General features: G+C 46.5%; 1 protein-coding gene across 6 annotated transcripts in view; it reads right to left on the reverse strand.

Moving 5' to 3' along the window:
• The window catches only part of PSEN1 (presenilin 1), a 298,128-nt gene that overhangs the window by 78,421 nt on the left and 202,552 nt on the right, over nt 1–17,155 (reverse strand). For all 6 annotated transcript variants that reach the window (XM_063947674.1, XM_063947676.1, XM_063947672.1 and 3 more), the window contains 2 exons: nt 7,363–7,430; nt 6,384–6,604 (listed from right to left, as the gene is read on the reverse strand). In XM_063947674.1, coding sequence (XP_063803744.1) covers nt 6,384–6,604; nt 7,363–7,430 — 289 coding nt within the window. The remainder of the gene's footprint in view (nt 1–6,383; nt 6,605–7,362; nt 7,431–17,155) is intronic.

Genomic DNA, 17,155 nt, shown 5'->3' on the forward strand with positions numbered 1-17,155 from the left:
GCCTGCTGAGGAAGTCTGCTTCCCAGTTGTCCACTCCCGGAATGAACACTGCCGTCAGTGCTAACACATGATTCTCTGCCCATCTGAGAATCCTTGTGGCTTCTGCCATCGCCATCCTGCTTCTCGTGCCGCCCTGTCTGTTTACATGGGCGACCGCCGTGATGTTGTCTGACTGGATCAGTACCGGCTGGTTTTGAAGCAGGGGTCTTGCCTGGCTTAGGGCATTGTAAATGGCCCTTAGCTCCAGGATATTTATGTGAAGAGAAATCTCCTGATTTGACCACAGTCCTTGGAAATTTCTTCCCTTTGTGACTGCCCCCCAGCCCCGAAGGCTGACATCCGTGGTCACCAGGACCCAGTCCTGTATTCCGAATCTGCGGCCCTCTAGTAGATGAGCCCTCTGCAGCCACCACAGCAGCGACACCCTGGTTCTGGCCGATAGGGTTATCCGCTGTTGCATCTGGAGATGGGACCCGGACCATTTGTCCAACAGGTCCCACTGGAACGTCCTTGCGTGGAACCTTCCGAATAGAATTGCTTCGTACGAAGCTACCATTTTTCCCAGGACTCGTGTGCATTGATGTACCGACACTTTTCCTGGTTTTAGGATGTCTCTGACCAGAGATGACAATTCCTCGGCTTTTTCCAGTGGAAGAAACACTCTTTTCTGGTCTGTGTCCAGAATCATTCCCAGGAACAGAAGACGTGTCGTCGGGACCAGCTGTGACTTTGGAATGTTTAGAATCCAGCCGTGCTGTTGTAGCACTTCCTGAGAAAGTGCCACCCCCACTATCAACTGTTCTTTGGACCTCGCCTTTATCGGGAGATCGTCCAAGTACGGGATAATTAAAACTCCCTTCTTGCGAAGGAGTATCATCATTTCGGCCACTACCTTGGTAAAGACCCTCGGTGCCATGGATAACCCAAACGGCAGCGTCTGGAACTGATAGTGACAGTCCTGTACCACAAATCTGAGGTACTCCTGGTGCGGAGGGTAAATGGGGACATGCAGGTACGCATCCTTGATGTCCAGGGATACCATGTAATCCCCCTCCTCCAGGCTCGCAATAACCGCCCTGAGCGATTCCATCTTGAACTTGAACCTTTTGATATAAGTGTTCAAGGCTTTTAAATTTAAGATGGGTCTCACCGAACCGTCCGGTTTCGGTACCACAAACATTGTGGAGTAGTAACCCTTTCCTTGCTGAAGGAGGGGTACCTTGACAATCACTTTCTGTGAATACAGTTTTTGAATAGCCACCAACACTGCCTCCCTGGCAGAGGGAGTTGCCGGCAAGGCAGATTTTAGGAAACGGCGGGGGGGAGACGTCTCGAATTCCAGCCTGTACCCCTGAGATACTACTTGAAGGACCCAGGGATCCACTTGTGAGAGAGCCCACTGTGTGCTGAAAAACCTGAGACGTGCCCCCACCGTTCCCGATTCCGCCTGAGCAGCCCCAGCGTCATGCTGTGGACTTACCGGACGCAGGGGAGGACTTCTGCTCCTGGGAACTAGCTGTGTGCTGCAGCTTTTTCCCCCTTCCTCTGCCCCTCGGCAGAAAGGATGAGCCTCTAGCCCGCTTGTTTTTCTGGGGCCGAAAGGACTGTACCTGATAATACGGTGCTTTCTTTTGCTGTGGGGTAGCCTGTGGCAAAAAAGTCGATTTCCCAGCAGTAGCTGTGGAAACGAGGTCTGAAAGACCTTCCCCAAAAAGTTCCACCCCTTTATAGGGTAAAACTTCCATGTGCCGTTTGGAGTCGGCATCACCTGACCATTGCCTAGTCCATAACCCCCGTCTGGCGGCAATGGACATAGCGCTTATTTTTGATGCCAGCCGGCAAATATCCCTCTGTGCATCACGCATGTATAAGACCGCGTCTTTTATATGGTCAATCGTTAGCAAAATATTGTCCCTATCCATGGTATCAATGTTTTCCGACAGGGAGTCTGACCACGCAGCAGCAGCACTGCACATCCAAGCTGATGCAATAGCGGGTCTCAATATAATGCCAGTGTGTGTGTATATAGCTTTTAGGGTACTTTCCTGCTTTCTATCAGCAGGTTCTTTTAGGGCGGCCGTATCAGGAGACGGTAGTGCCACCTTCTTTGATAAGCGTGTCAGCGCTTTATCTACCCTAGGGGGTGTTTCCCAGCGTGACCTATCCTCTGGCGGGAAAGGGTACGCAGCCATTAACCGTTTAGAAATGATCAATTTCTTATCTGGGGAAGTCCACGCTTCCTCACACACCTCATTTAATTCGTCAGATGCAGGAAAAACTACTGGTAGTTTTTTCTCACCAAACATAATACCCTTTTTTGTGGTACCTGGGGTATCATCAGAAATGTGTAATACATTTTTCATAGCCTCAATCATATAACGGGTGGATCTATTGGAGGGTACACTCGTCTCATCATCGTCGACACTGGAGTCGGTATCCGTGTCGACATCTGTATCTGTCATCTGAGGTAGCGGGCGTTTTATAGCCCCTGATGACATTTGAGACGCTTGGACAGGCACAAGCTGAGAAGCCGGCTGTCCTATGTCGTCAAACCTTTTATGTAAGGAGCTGACACTGTCACGTAATTCCTTCCATAAGTCTATCCACACTGGTGTCGACCCCGCAGGGGGTGACATCACATTCACAGGCATTTGCTCCGCCTCCACATCATTATCCTCATCATACATGTCGACACAGCAGTACCGACACACAGCAGACACACAGGGAATGCTCTTACAGAGGACAGGACCCCACAAAGCCCTTTGGGGAGACAGAGGGAGAGTATGCCAGCACACACCAGGGCGCTATATAACACAGGGATATCACTATACAGAGTGTTTTCCCCTATAGCTGCCTATAATATATATATATATATATATATATATATATATATATATATATATATATACACTGCGCCTAAATTGTGCCCCCCCCTCTCTTTTTTACCCTTTCTGTAGTGCAGGACTGCAGGGGAGAGCCAGGGAGCTTCCTTCCAGCGGAGCTGTGAGGGAAAAATGGCGCCAGTGTGCTGAGGGAGTTGGCTCCGCCCCTTTTTCGGCAGGCTTTCTCCCGCTATTTTATCGTTTCTGGCAGGGGTTAATATATATATAACACCATATATAGCCTCTGGGGCTATATATGGTGTTAGTTTTGCCAGCCAAGGTGTTACTATTGCTGCTCAGGGCGCCCCCCCCCAGCGCCCTGCACCCATCAGTGACCGCAGTGTGTGGTGTGCATGAGGAGCAATAGCGCACAGCTGCAGTGCTGTGCGCTACCTTGGAGAAGACAGAAGTCTTCAGCCGCCGATTTTCCGGACCACCTTCTTGTTTCTGGCTCTGTAAGGGGGACGGCGGCGCGGCTCCGGGAACGGACGACGAGGTCGGGTCCTGTGTTCGATCCCTCTGGAGCTAATGGTGTCCAGTAGCCTAAGAAGCCCAAGCTACCACCACTTAGGTAGGTTCGCTTCTTCTCCCCTTAGTCCCTCGTTGCAGTGAGCCTGTTGCCAGCAGGTCTCACTGAAAATAAAAAACCTAAATTATACTTTCTTTCTAGGAGCTCAGGAGAGCCCCTAGTGTGCATCCAGCTCAGCCGGGCACAGAAATCTAACTGAGGCTTGGAGGAGGGTCATAGGGGGAGGAGCCAGTGCACACCAGGTAGTCCTAAATCTTTCTATAGAGTGCCCAGTCTCCTGCGGAGCCCGTCTATTCCCCATGGTCCTTACGGAGTCCCCAGCATCCACTAGGACGTCAGAGAAAATTAAAGTTCTTCATTGCCCTTGAAGTTCACAAAATGTAAAAATACTTCTTTACAAATGAAAATAATCTACATCGGATAACAGTGCCCAGGTACAATATGGGGGAAATCAGTTTTGTATCTTGTCCTTTTAATAAAAAGAGCTCATATGCTCCACAACAGCAGCTCCAGTGATTACGTGTAAGTAACATGCATAAGATCTACAACCAAGACCTGTTAAATGCCACCAGTCTGGGGGGTAAATTTACTAAGATTCGTATTTTCCCGTTTGAGGTCAAAGTTCAATCACGAATGACATCGAAAGTGTAAAACGGCAACTTTTTGAATTTGTTACGACTAATTTACTAAGCTGCCGTATTCTGCATTTTCGGGTTTTCCGATGTCGATGTCATACGTTTTTTTAGGCAGTGTTTTACGTGAGTGACTTGTAAAACACTGCCGACTTTAATACAATGAATCTCGGCCGGATCTGAGAGATCCGTGCTGGGCTTCATTGTGCACTTTGTTTAAAAAAAAAAAAAAAGTTTAAATTGTAAAAAAAAATTGCGTGGGGTCCCCCCTCCTAAGGCAAACCAGCCTCGGGCTCTTTGAGCCGATCCTGGTTGCAGAAATATGGGAAAAAAATGGACAGGGGTTCCCCCATATTTAAGCAACCAGCATCGGGCTCTGCGCCTGGTCCTGGTTCCAAAAATACGGGGGACAAAAAGAGTAGGGGTCCCCCGTATTTTTAAAACCAGCACCGGGCTCCACTAGCTGGACAGATAATGCCACAGCCGGGGGTCACTTTTATACAGTGCCTTGCGGCCGTGGCATCAAATATCCAACTAGTCACCCCTGGTCGGGGTATCCTGGGGGAGTGGGGACCCCTTCAATCAAGGTGAGGTCACTTTCGGTCAACCGCTGAGCAGAAAGTTCCCACCATTGGTTACAATGGAGCGCATAGGCGCTACATTGTAACACTGCCGTGTGCCGCCTGTCAGACAGTACAGGAGCACACAGCCGATCAGGAGGGTGCTACAACGTGGCGCTCCCTGATTGGCTGAAGAAACCCACTTAGACATCAGTCAGAGTGGGTTTCTGGCATTCGGGGAAAGGGGACCCATGTGAAAACATGGGTCCCCTTTCAGTGCGTGGCTCGGGTATCCGTTTTATTTTTTTAATCAAGTACGTGGATTACAAAAGGATTATCCGAGGAGCCTGGTACCCTGGATCTGGCGAGTATAATTTATTCAACAGGTACCCCATGGATTCTACTGGAGAAGAGGACCGACCCTCGTGTGTACATAAGGTAAGTATGTATGTATGTTTGTGTGGATGCATGTAATAAAACTTTACTTTCAAGGTGTGTGTGTATTGTCTTTTTTTGGGTATTTTTTTAGTAGTAGTACTACAGGTACCAGCGGGCCCGTTTTTCCGCCGCATGCTGGTACTTGTGGTTCTCCAAGTACCAGCATGCGGGGGAGGCTTGCTGGGCCTTGTAGTACTGCTACTAAAAACAATATCAATCACTTTTACAAAAAGGCTATCAGCTCCCCATCCGCAGCCCATTGGATGGGGGGGGGGGGGACAGCCTCGGGCTTCACCCCTGGCCCTTGGGTGGCTGGGGGGGGGGACCCCTTGATTGAAGGGGTCCCCACTCCCTTAGGGTACCCCGACCAGGGGTGACTAGTTGGATATTTGATGCCACGGCCGCAGGGCACTGTATAAAAGTGACCCCCGGCTGTGGCATTATCTGTCCAGCTAGTGGAGCCCGGTGCTGGTTTTAAAAATACGGGGGACCCCTACGCTTTTTGTCCCCCGTATTTTTGGAACCAGGACCAGGCGCAGAGCCCGATGCTGGTTGCTTAAATATGGGGGAACCCCTGTCATTTTTTTCCCCATATTTCTGCAACCAGGATCGGCTCAAAGAGCCCGAGGCTGGTTATGCTTAGGAGGGGGGACCCCACGCAATTTTTTTTCTATAAATTAACACTTTCCCACCCCTTCCCACTGATATACATGCACGGATCTCATGGATCCGTGCATGCCTATCCAAACACGGATCAAAAAAGCAGGTCTGTTTTTTTTTAGCACTTTTTAACGATTTGTATTTTTTCACGGCAGTGTGTTTTTTTTTTTGCTTTGCACTTCTTAGTAAATTACAGAGATTCATACTTAAACAGCCGCGTTTTGACCGATGGTGTATTCATTCGTATTTTTTTGTTGGACTTCAAAAAAAATACGAATGCCCTCATCACTGCCGAGATTTGAGTTTAGTAAATTCCCGAGATGACACTTTGATGAAAAAACGGCATCTCGGTCAAAATCGGGACCTTAGTAAATATACCCCTGGGTGTCAACAAAAGTCTTACTTGCAATGTGCAGCACTGCTTGGGGATATATAGCAGCCTATATACATCTAGCCAGTGCAAATATGCCGTGTATTAGGAAGAGAGAACAGTTCTTTGTTAAACAAATAAGTAACCACTAGAGACATAATAAAACTACTAATTATCTAACGGATTTATTTTGGTCTATAGATGCTGCTCACAGATATACATGAGGGAATAGCTACAGATGTATTATGTATCCAGGGCATTCTTCGTTACAAAAAATATCTTCTTGGTAAAGTAGATTATACAGACACTAACCATAAACCGATATTACGGCCAGGATGAGCCAGGCTGTCCACTCCGGAAGGTACTTGATGAACACCAGAGCCATCAGTGCACTGATCATTATAAGGTAGGCCTGCTGTAGGATGAGGGGTCCTTTCCAGTGAATGCATATCATACCAACCACTCCAAAGTTCCAGATCATCAGAGCCAGTGTGATGTAATCCATGGCAACATTGTAGGTTTTGAATACTTCTCTGGAAGGTATAGGTCAGCCATAATTACAAATAAAGGCCAATTTCCCAGTGTAAAGTAATACACGACAATGACACTCAGCTGCCATTCACATCCTATGTTATTCTACAGTTTCTAGAAGTCTGTATCCTTGCCCTTGGTTCCCTCCTATGTGCATTTAGAATCACAACTGGGGAAGCGCTGCTCCCCATGACAAAGCTGAAACCACGTGTAGCTCACACAGGAGAGCGTGAGATGCCCAGACCACTGGTGCATGAAGCAAAATAGTGTAGGATAATGATGTTAATATCAAAAACTCAAAACTTCACACAGAGACTAACAAACTAGTACAAGTAGACGCGAGAGAGAGAGAGAGAGAGAGAGAGAGAGAGAGAGAGAGAGAGAATCACTGATTAGTAGCAGTAGGGCCTGTGGGGAGCATAGTGGAAGCAGAGGTCAGCTGCTGTGGAGGACAGTGTGCTGCGCTGATTCGCAGCGGCATGTACAGTATTTTTCAGTTTTGTTTGAAGGGGGTGTTGCAACACCTCCCAGATATTCATTACACCCCAAGTACATGAACCTTGATCTCACTATGGCCCGGAGCAGAAAACAATTAGGCCTAAGTTCAATGAACACAGACAGACATTTCATTTACTAAATCAAAAACAATGAAAATACAGCCTATGAATGCTTAAGAAACCAACAAGATTGAGGCACATTAGCTGATTCCGCTGAGCGTAGGTGACAAGTCCCCTGTAAAGTGCTTTTCTCATGTGCTTACCCCAGGTAGATAAAAGAGAAGAAAAATAGCAGCAATAATGAGGAAATAATGAGCCATCCATGTATGACCTGGAGGAGACAGAACAAGTGACATACTTATTTACAGAGAAAAACAACAGTATAATAAACATACCTACAATAAATGGTAAAGTCAGTCTGTGTAAAAAAAATGAGAACCTCAGCTATGTGAAATAAAAAACAAAAAAAACAAAGCTACCTGGATTCTAATGGGCCCTACACACTGGCAGATAACACTGAACGATATAAACGTTCCCGTAGTGTGTAGGCACTCATTCATCGTCAGTGCCCCATCGCTTACGAATGCAGGCCAATATGGCCAATCTCGTCCATATTAGCATGCACTGCAATGGAGCCGGGTGACGGGGGGAGTGAAGAAAATTCAACCCCCCCCCCCCCCCCCCAATTATAATATATCTGCTTCTTTGCTATGTGACATGACTAATCAATACTCGTATACATTTTTGTCATAGCAAATAATGCTTTTTAGACCAAAATCAGTCAACTTGAGATGTTTAATTTCCGATGAAAACAGGGGCTTAATTCTAAAAAGATAGAAAAAAAACAAAACAAAAATAAAAAGGATGTATTGCATATATTACAGCGAAACCTATCAATTTGATCACAGAACATAACAATAAAAAATTGAGCGCTAAACGTACTGTGGCAGCTGTGGGGAAACATTTTTTTAAAACGGCATTATGTTTACAGCCCTTTTAGGGCTTGTTGTGGAAGTCCGAGTTCATCAGATCTGACTGTCCCTACCTACCAGTTACCGTGGGATTCCTCAGCCTCGATGCAGAGATAGATGTCCGCGTCATCTCAGTGTTTGTGCTGCACCACTGCTGCGTCCAGCGGGAGAGCCGGGAGACTAGAGTCACTTGGCAGCGCCGGGTCTGCCATGCGTCCAGCAGGAGAGTTGACATTACTCGGCAGCGCCGGGTCTGCCGTGCGATAGCGTCTGAGTGTCCTCGTCAATCTTGAAAAAGTGCCTTCAGCAGAAAACGTGTTGGTGGACAAGTGGAATACACTAACCTCACTTCCGGACCGGAAGTTCTGTTTTTCCCGATTGGGACAATAAAGTTTTAGGTATAAATATCTGCTAAATGCCAACTCAGTCAAACTTGAAAAAGTGCCTTCAGCACGAAACACGTTGGTGGACAAGTGGAATAACGAGGACACTCGGACACTTCCGCACGGCAGACCCGGTGCTGCCGAGTGACGTCAACCTCCCAGCATTCCCGCTCACCCCCTGGACGCAGCGGCGGTGCAGCACAAACACAGAGGACGCGGACAGCCATCTCTGCATAGAGGCTGAGGAATCCCACGGTAACTGGTAGGTAGGGACAGTTCGGATCTGATGAACTTGGACTTCCACAAAAAGCCCTAAAAAGGATGTAAACATAATGCGGTTTAAAAAAAAAAATGTTTCCTCACAGGTGTCACAGTACATTTAGCGCTCAATTTTTTATTGTTATTATTACTGCTAATGTGAGCTGCTTTTTTTTATAGCGCAGAAATCATTTTATATTTTTTTTTATCACAAAACGTGCTTTTGCAATAATCATCAGCAGTACATGAAAATTAGACATAAACCAGGACAAGGTTATAGAAGTGAAAACCCCTAATTTTGAATGATTGCAATTTGTTAAAGGGCCACAGAAGCAAAAATCCAAGATGACAAAATACAAAGTCATATTGCGAGATACAATGGGGCAGATGTATTAAGCCTGGAGAAGGGATAAAGAAGTGATAAAGCAGTGATAAGTGGAAGGTGATAACACACCAGCCAATCATTACGGGTATGAAAAAAAAGACAGTTAGGAGCCGACTGGCTGGTGCGTTATCACCTTCCACTTATCACTGCTTTATCCCTTCTCCAGGCTTAATACATCTGCCCCAATATACAGTATATGTAAAATACAGTCGACAAATCTGGCTTCTTTAACCACTTGCCTCGCATGGTCTCATCAGATGCGACCATGCCTGCAAGGGCTTTATCTGACCTGGTCGCACACGATGCGACCAGTCAGATAAACAGTGTTAGCAGCGGCAGGGAAGGGAAACTTGCCTACGCTGCTGCTGTCACAGGTTCTTAGCAACTTGCTAAATTCTGTGAAAACTGTTTTAGGAGCTGCGTAATTGCGAAATATCCTTATAACTTACTTTGGCAGTTTTGCTATGAGATTTTCAGTCTTTTTTTTTTTCTTCTTCATGTCCACAAAACTAATCACATCGACATTTGTGACATTTTTGCAACTGCTAATTGCTTTTTGTACAAACTTATTTTTTTACATGTTAAAACATTTTAGCAGTACGACCCCCTTAACCATTGCACGCCCATTGTCCGTGCAATGTTTAACCACTCACACAATGATTGGAGGCAAATACTCCATATAATAAAAATATTGCACGCCACAAGTTGCCCCTCATGACCGTGTGAAGAGCACCCGTGGGACGCGATGAATCACCTAGTAGTCTATTACCACAAGCTAACATACCCTTAGGTATCCGTCACATTAGGCTCATAGTCTGACTGCAGTGCCATTCAAGCTTTCTAAGCAGACATATAAAAAGGATCCCAGTTAGATCTTAATCACGGTTTTATATTGGAAAGAAATAACTCCATTGTCCTGAAAACCATTTCAAACAGCTTCATTTCCAAAAGGGCCCTGGAACTCTTTGTACTTCGTAATTTATGCTTTCAGCAGCAATATATAGCAAACTTGCAATTTAGGTTTAGTGGTCCTTTAAAATGGTGGCATGGACAGAAACCGGGCCGCAGAAGGAATCAAGTAGAAAAGTGATTCCTAAACTGGGTGCCACAGGTTGGTGTTCCAGGAACATATCAGATTATACATGGTCAATGTGATAGACCAAACCAGTGCTGTCAGACGTAAAATATATGTACAATCAAAATCCTAACCCTTTCCACCACCACATAACTGACCTGAAGGATAACACGTAAGCACAATTTACTTAATTTAACAATTTTTACTACATTTTTCTTTTGGTGTGGGAGGGATCTTGAAATAAAATCTGAAAGTTTGGGAACCACTGAATTGGACCATTAATTCTAAAAGATATAAATCCTCTTATATTTTTATGCCACAAAAGTGACCCACTACTTACAATAAATTTTTTTAGGGGCATATGTACCAAATATGGGAGAGAGATAAAGTACCAATTAATCAGCTCCTAACGGTCAGTTTGCAGGCAGTTTGAAAAATAAACTGGGAGCTGATTGGTTGGTAAGAGTCGTATCCATTCCGACATGCATTTGTCGGAATGGTTCCGACAACCCCTCTTCAATAGAGTGGCCAAATCAGACTGTCAGATTTGAGCCTAATCCGAATGTCGGATTTGGCCGGTGTCCGTGTGGCAGCTCCCAGTGTGTGTGAGAACAAAGGGAGCTGCTGGAGCGGCACATCACGGCCGCCCAGTGCCACGCTGCAGGGAGAGAGGTGCCTGGCCGGGGGACGGCCGTCAAGGTACCTCTCATCCCCGCTCCCTGTAGCCTGCCGCCCCGCTCCCCGTCTCCTCAACTCAATCCGACTTTTTTTTAAAGTCGGACTGAGACTGTCAGAAAGAGGGCCAAAACCTGTCGGATTTGGCCTCGTTTCTGACAGAAGCACGCGGATAGATGGCTATTCCGCCGATCCACGTGTTTTCCACCAAGTCTGGAATTCCCGGCTTGTCGGGGAAAAAAAGTGCACTTTTTGAATAGGTCGGAACCCCTTCCGACCGAAATCTGTCGGAAGCTGCCGTCTTTCTGACAAGACAGCAGCTTCCTTTTGACTATGCAATTTCCCTTGAACTCTCCGGAGCCAGAACCACCAATTTTGACTATCTTTACTTGACTACATACAATTTTGACTATACTAGAAACTAGATTATACACAATATAGTCAAAATTGCCTTGCCTGCACAGTCTATTTTTTCTTGTGATACCGACCCCATGGGAGCGCGCATCAGTATCGCAAGTTGTGTACTCTGTGCAATATGTGCTAACTTTTCTTACAATTTTGACTATAGGCTAGAGAGATAAGTAAATATGTTCCGGATGCATTCAAAGTGTCGACCAATGTATATTCCTTGACTGCAGTAGCAGGCTGTAAACTACAGCTTTACTCCATTGCAGAGGCAGGCAGCTGCAGGCTTATTCTATTGGCACTGAAACAAGCAGCGATGGACATGAAGTAAAATACATATAGAGGCTGGCATGTTATGATTACCTAAAAGCATTAATTAATTCTGATTACATAATGGTCTCCTCCAGTGTACTCCACTTATTCATTGGCTATTTTGGATGAGATCGTTTAAGAATGGATAGAAAAAAAAATGACAAATACAACACTGCTGAACTTTTCTGCTGGAGAGAAACTTCAATTCTAAGTCACGTCACTTGTATTATTCATTAATGGGGGAAAAAGGGCAATTATGTACTGCAATGCATACTTGCTTACTCTTCTGGAATAGCTGGGAGGTTCAAAAAAATCTGGTGCCATTCCTTGCCCCTTGTGGAAGTGGGCAAGTCTCCCAGAGCCTCCCACATCCCACCACCCACTTACCCAGTAAGGTGCACAGACCGGGTGCCATATTATTACCAGTTATTTATACAGCACACACAAATTCCGCAGCGCTTTACAGAGAATAATTGGCCATTCATACAAGTCCCTGCCCCAGTGGAGCTTACAATCTATATTCCCTACCACAAGTCACGCAGAAACATTCACACTAGGGTTAACTACTGGAGTAACCGGAGGAAACCCACGCAAGTACGGGGAGAATATACAAAATCCACACAGTTAGGGCCATGGTGGGAATTGAACCCATGACCTCAGTGCTGTGAGGCAGTAATGCTAACCATTACACCAAGACACTATTCACACTGAATTGCGTCATCGTTGCCCCCACCCCGCTGTACAATGGTAGTAATCACAGCAAATTCTAGCAGGGGTGTGGCCTAGATGACATGACCGCTCAGCCACGCCCCCATCCAAAGCCTATTGTGCCCCGTCACGCCCCCTCCCCACCCTGCCAAGCCATGCACGCCTCATCTCCCGGTGCAGTACCTGCGGGAGGGAGGGGCAGCCAGAAAGTCGGCAACTATTCTGCAATACGTATGGTACAGTTACTTATAATGGTAATGTGGTTATCAGAGAGCGGCTTGAACAACACTTTCTAATTGGGTCTGATCACAAAAGTAAGAGAATTATGCACTAAAATATGTCCTGGGTCATTCACGGGCTTGTTATAGGGACTATGTGCTTCTTGTCACTTCACTGTCATTTCTAATCAGATTGAGATGTCTTACAAGTGACAATGCCCTGAGCTACCACCCCACACGGCTGTTTCACATTTTGCGCATACTCCCGTTCAGCTGAATTTCTCCTGTAGGCTCTTTTTTTTTTTTTTACTTTAAAAAGGTTCTTTCAAATTCAACTTTTCTTTACTTTCCGTGAAGTGGTCTTACAGCATTTTTCTACAGAACTATGAGTGTATTCTGTCCAGTGAAGCCCCGGGGCGAAGGCATGCCTCCAAATTATTGATGAAAGCGCTGTAAGGTGCAAGATAATTTATATGCAGTTACAACCTATTGAAGCAATGTAGCCTGCAAGAACCTGAACTTAATTTTATATCACGATTACAAAGAAAAAAAAGCTTCAGTTTAAGCCCCATATTAATTCTTTATTTTCAATTTGCTCTTTTACACATTAGTAAAGTATTGATAATTGTGATGTAAAAGATAGATTTCTGCTTTATAGTGAAGGACAAGAACAGACACAGACTCGTACTGGCTGGCTGTTAATAGGCCAGTCTCTTATTATCATCGTGCTTGTTCCCAATTGTAAGGCACCAAGAAAAAAAGCTTGTTAATATATTTTCTCTAACGTCCTAGAGGATGCTGGGGACTCCGTAAGGACCATGGGGATAGACGGGCTCCGCAGGAGACATGGGAACTTTAAGAAACACTTTAGGTCTGGGTGTGCACTGGCTCCTCCCTCTATGCCCCTCCTCTAGACCTCAGTTTGATACTGTGCCCAGAGGAGATGGGTGCACTTCAGGGAGCTCTCCTGAGCTTCCTGACAGAAAGTATATTTGTTAGGTTTTTTATTTTCAGGGAGCCTGCTGGCAACAGACTCCCTGCATCGAGGGACTGAGGGGAAAGAAGCAGACCTACTTCTGTGAGTTTCAAGGCTCTGCTTCTTAGGCTACTGGACACCATTAGCTCCAGAGGGATTGGTACGCAGGTCTCACCCTCGCCTTCCGTCCCAGAGCCGCGCCGCAGTCCCCCTCGCAGAGCCGGAAGGTAGAAGAAAAGAAGACTTCAGAGGCGGCAGAAGACTTCATGATCTTCACTGAGGTAACGCACAGCACTGCAGCTGTGCGCCATTGCTCCCATACACCTTACACACGGCAGTCACTGTAAGGGTGCAGGGGGGGCGCCCTGGTCAGCATATAGACCTCTTTTGGCAAAAATAAGTATATATACAGCTGGGCACTGTACATATATAAGAGCCCCCGCCAAATTTTGAGATTTTCAGTGCCGACACCTGACTGGGTGGATATGTGGAATGTTTTAAGTGCTAGTGTTAACTTATTGCACAAGAGATTAGACAAAGCTGAGGCTAAGGAACAGTCAGGGAGTGAACCCGTGTCTGTCCCTATGTCGCCGGGACCTTCAGGGTCACAGAAGCGCCCACTATCCCAAATAGCAGACACTGATACAGACACGGATTCGGACTCCAGTGTCGACTACGATGATGTAATGTTACAGCCGAAAGTGGCTAAATGTATTCGATATATGATTATTGCAATAAAAGAAGTGTTGCATATCACAGAGGAACCCCCTGTCCCTGACACGAGGGTACACATGTATAAGCGAAAAAAGCCAGAGGTAACTTTTCCCTCCTCACATCAGTTGAACGAATTATGTGAAAAAGCTTGGGAATCTCCAGACAAAAAACTGCAGATTCCCAAAAGGATTCTTATGGCGTATCCTTTCCCGCCAACGGACAGGGTACGGTGGGAATCATCCCCTAAGGTGGACAAAGCGTTGACACGCTTGTCAAAAAGGCATTCTGGTACATTACTCAGACCGGCAATTGCGTCGGCCTGGGTTTGTAGCGCGGTTGCAGCATGGACAGATTCCTTATCTGCGGAGATTGAAACCCTAGATAAGGATACCATTTTATTGACCCTAGGCCATATAAAGGATGCTGTCATATATGAGGGATGCTCAAAGAGACATTAGTTTACTGGGTTCTAGAATAAACGCTATGTCAATCTCTGCTAGACGAGTCCTCTGGACCCGGCAGTGGACAGGTGATGCCGACTCAAAAAGACATATGGAGGTTTTACCTTACAAGGGGGAGGAATTGTTTGGGGAAGGTCTCTCGGACCTGGGCTCCACAGCTACGGCAGGTAAATCGAATTTTTTGCCTTATGTTCCCTCCCAACCTAAGAAAGCGCCACATTATCAAATGCAGTCCTTTCGTTCAAATAAAAGCAAAAGAGTGCGTGGATCGTCCTTTCTTGCCAGAGGTAAGGGCAGAGGTAAAAAGCTGCACAGCACAGCTAGTTCCCAGAAACAGAAGTCCTCCCCGGCCTCTGCAAAATCCACCGCATGACGCTGGGGGAGTCCGCCCCAGTGGGGGCACGTCTTCGACTTTTCAGCCACATCTGGGTTCACTCACAGGTGGATCCCTGGGCAATAGAAATTGTTTCTCAGGGATACAAGCTGGAATTCGAAGAGGTGCCTCCTCACCGGTTTTTCAAATCGGCTCTACCGACTTCTCCCCTGGAAAGGGAGATAGTGTTAAATGCTATTCACAAATTAAATCTTCAACAAGTGGTGGTCGAAGTTCCCCTACTTCAGAGAGGGAAGGGATACTACTCCACCCTGTTTGTAGTTCCGAAACCGGACGGTTCGTTCAGACCCATATTGAATTTAAAATCTCTGAACCTATACTTAAAACGGTTCAAGTTCAAAATGGAATCGCTCAGAGCGGTCATCGCCAGCCTGGAAGGGGGGGATTTTATGGTATCCCTGGACATAAAGGATGCATACCTTCATGTTCCCATATATCCACCTCATCAGGCGTACCTGAGATTTGCGGTACAGGATTGTCATTACAAATTTCAGACGTTGCCGTTTGGGCTTTCCACAAAGGTAATGGCGGAAATGATGGTGCTCCTGCGCAAGCAGGGTGTCACAATTATCCTGTACTTGGATGATCTCCTCATAAAAGCAGATCACGAGAGAAGTTACTGAACAGTGTGTCACTTTCAGTGAAGGTGTTACAGCAACACGGCTGGATTCTCAATATCCCGAAGTCGCAGCTGGTTCCTACGACTCGTCTGAGCTTCTTGGGCATGGTTCTGGACACAGACCAGAAAAAGGTTTTTCTCCCGATAGAAAAGGCTCAGGAACTCATGATTCTAGTCAAGAACCTATTGAAGCCAAAACAAGTGTCTGTGCATCATTGCATCAAGTCCTGGGAAAAATCGTGGCAACATACGAGGCCATTCCCTTCGGCAGGTTCCACGCAAGGACTTTCCAATGGGACCTATTGGACAAGTGGTCCGGATCACATCTACAAATTTATCAGCGGATCACCCTGTCCCCCAGGGCCAGGGTATCTCTCCAGTGGTGGCTGCAGAGTGCTCACCTTTTGGAAGGACGCAGGTTCGGCATTCAGGATTGGATCCTGGTGACCACGGACGCGAGCCTCAGAGGGTGGGGAGCAGTCACAAGGGGAACAAACTTCCAAGGACTCTGGACAAGTCAAGAGACTTGTCTTCACATCAACATCCTGGAACTGAGGGCCATATACAACGCCCTACGTCAGGCGGAGAACTTACTTCGCGACCAACCAGTTCTGATCCAGTCAGACAACATCACCACAGTGGCTCATGTAAACCGCCAAGGCGGCACAATGAGCAGGGTGGCAATGGCGGAAGCCACCAAGATTCTTTGCTGGGCGGAAAATCATGTAAGCGCACTGTCAGCTGTGTTCATTCCGGGAGCGGACAACTGGGAAGCAAACTTCCTCAGCAGACACGACCTGCATCCAGGGGAGTGGGGACTTCATCGGGAAGTCTTCGCACAGATTGCAAGTCAGTGGGGAATGCCCCATATAGACATGATGGCATCCCATCTCAACAAAAAGCTACAGAGGTATTGCGCCAGATCAAAAGATCCTCAGGCGGTAGCAGTAGACGCCCTGGTGACACCGTGGGTGTTCCAGTCGGTTTATGCGTTTCCTCCTCTTCCTCTCATACCCAAGGTATTGAGAATAATAAGAAAAAGAGGAGTGAGAACAATTCTCATTGTTCCAGGTTGGCCAAGAAGGACCTGGTATCCGGATCTGCTGGAAATGCTCACAGAAGATCCGTGGCCTCTTCCTCTACGACAGGACCTGTTACAACAGGGGCCATGTCTGTTCCAAGACTTACCGCGGCTGTGTTTGACGGCATGGCGGTTGAACGCCGGATCCTAGCGGAAAAAGGAATTCCGGATGAGGTCATTCCTACGCTGATAAAGGCTAGGAAGGACGTGACATCTAAACATTATCACCGAATACGGCGCAAATATGTTTCTTGGTGTGAGGCCAGGAATGCTCCTACGGAAGAATTACATCTAGGCAGTTTTCTTCACTTCCTACAAACTGGAGTGAATTTGGGCCTAAAATTAGGCTCCATTAAAGTTCAGATTTCGGCCTTATCAATTTTCTTTCAAAAGGAATTGGCCTCTTTACCTGAAGTACAGA

The sequence above is a fragment of the Pseudophryne corroboree genome, chromosome 12 (assembly GCF_028390025.1).
Source record: "Pseudophryne corroboree isolate aPseCor3 chromosome 12, aPseCor3.hap2, whole genome shotgun sequence".
Lineage (NCBI taxonomy): Eukaryota > Metazoa > Chordata > Amphibia > Anura > Myobatrachidae > Pseudophryne > Pseudophryne corroboree.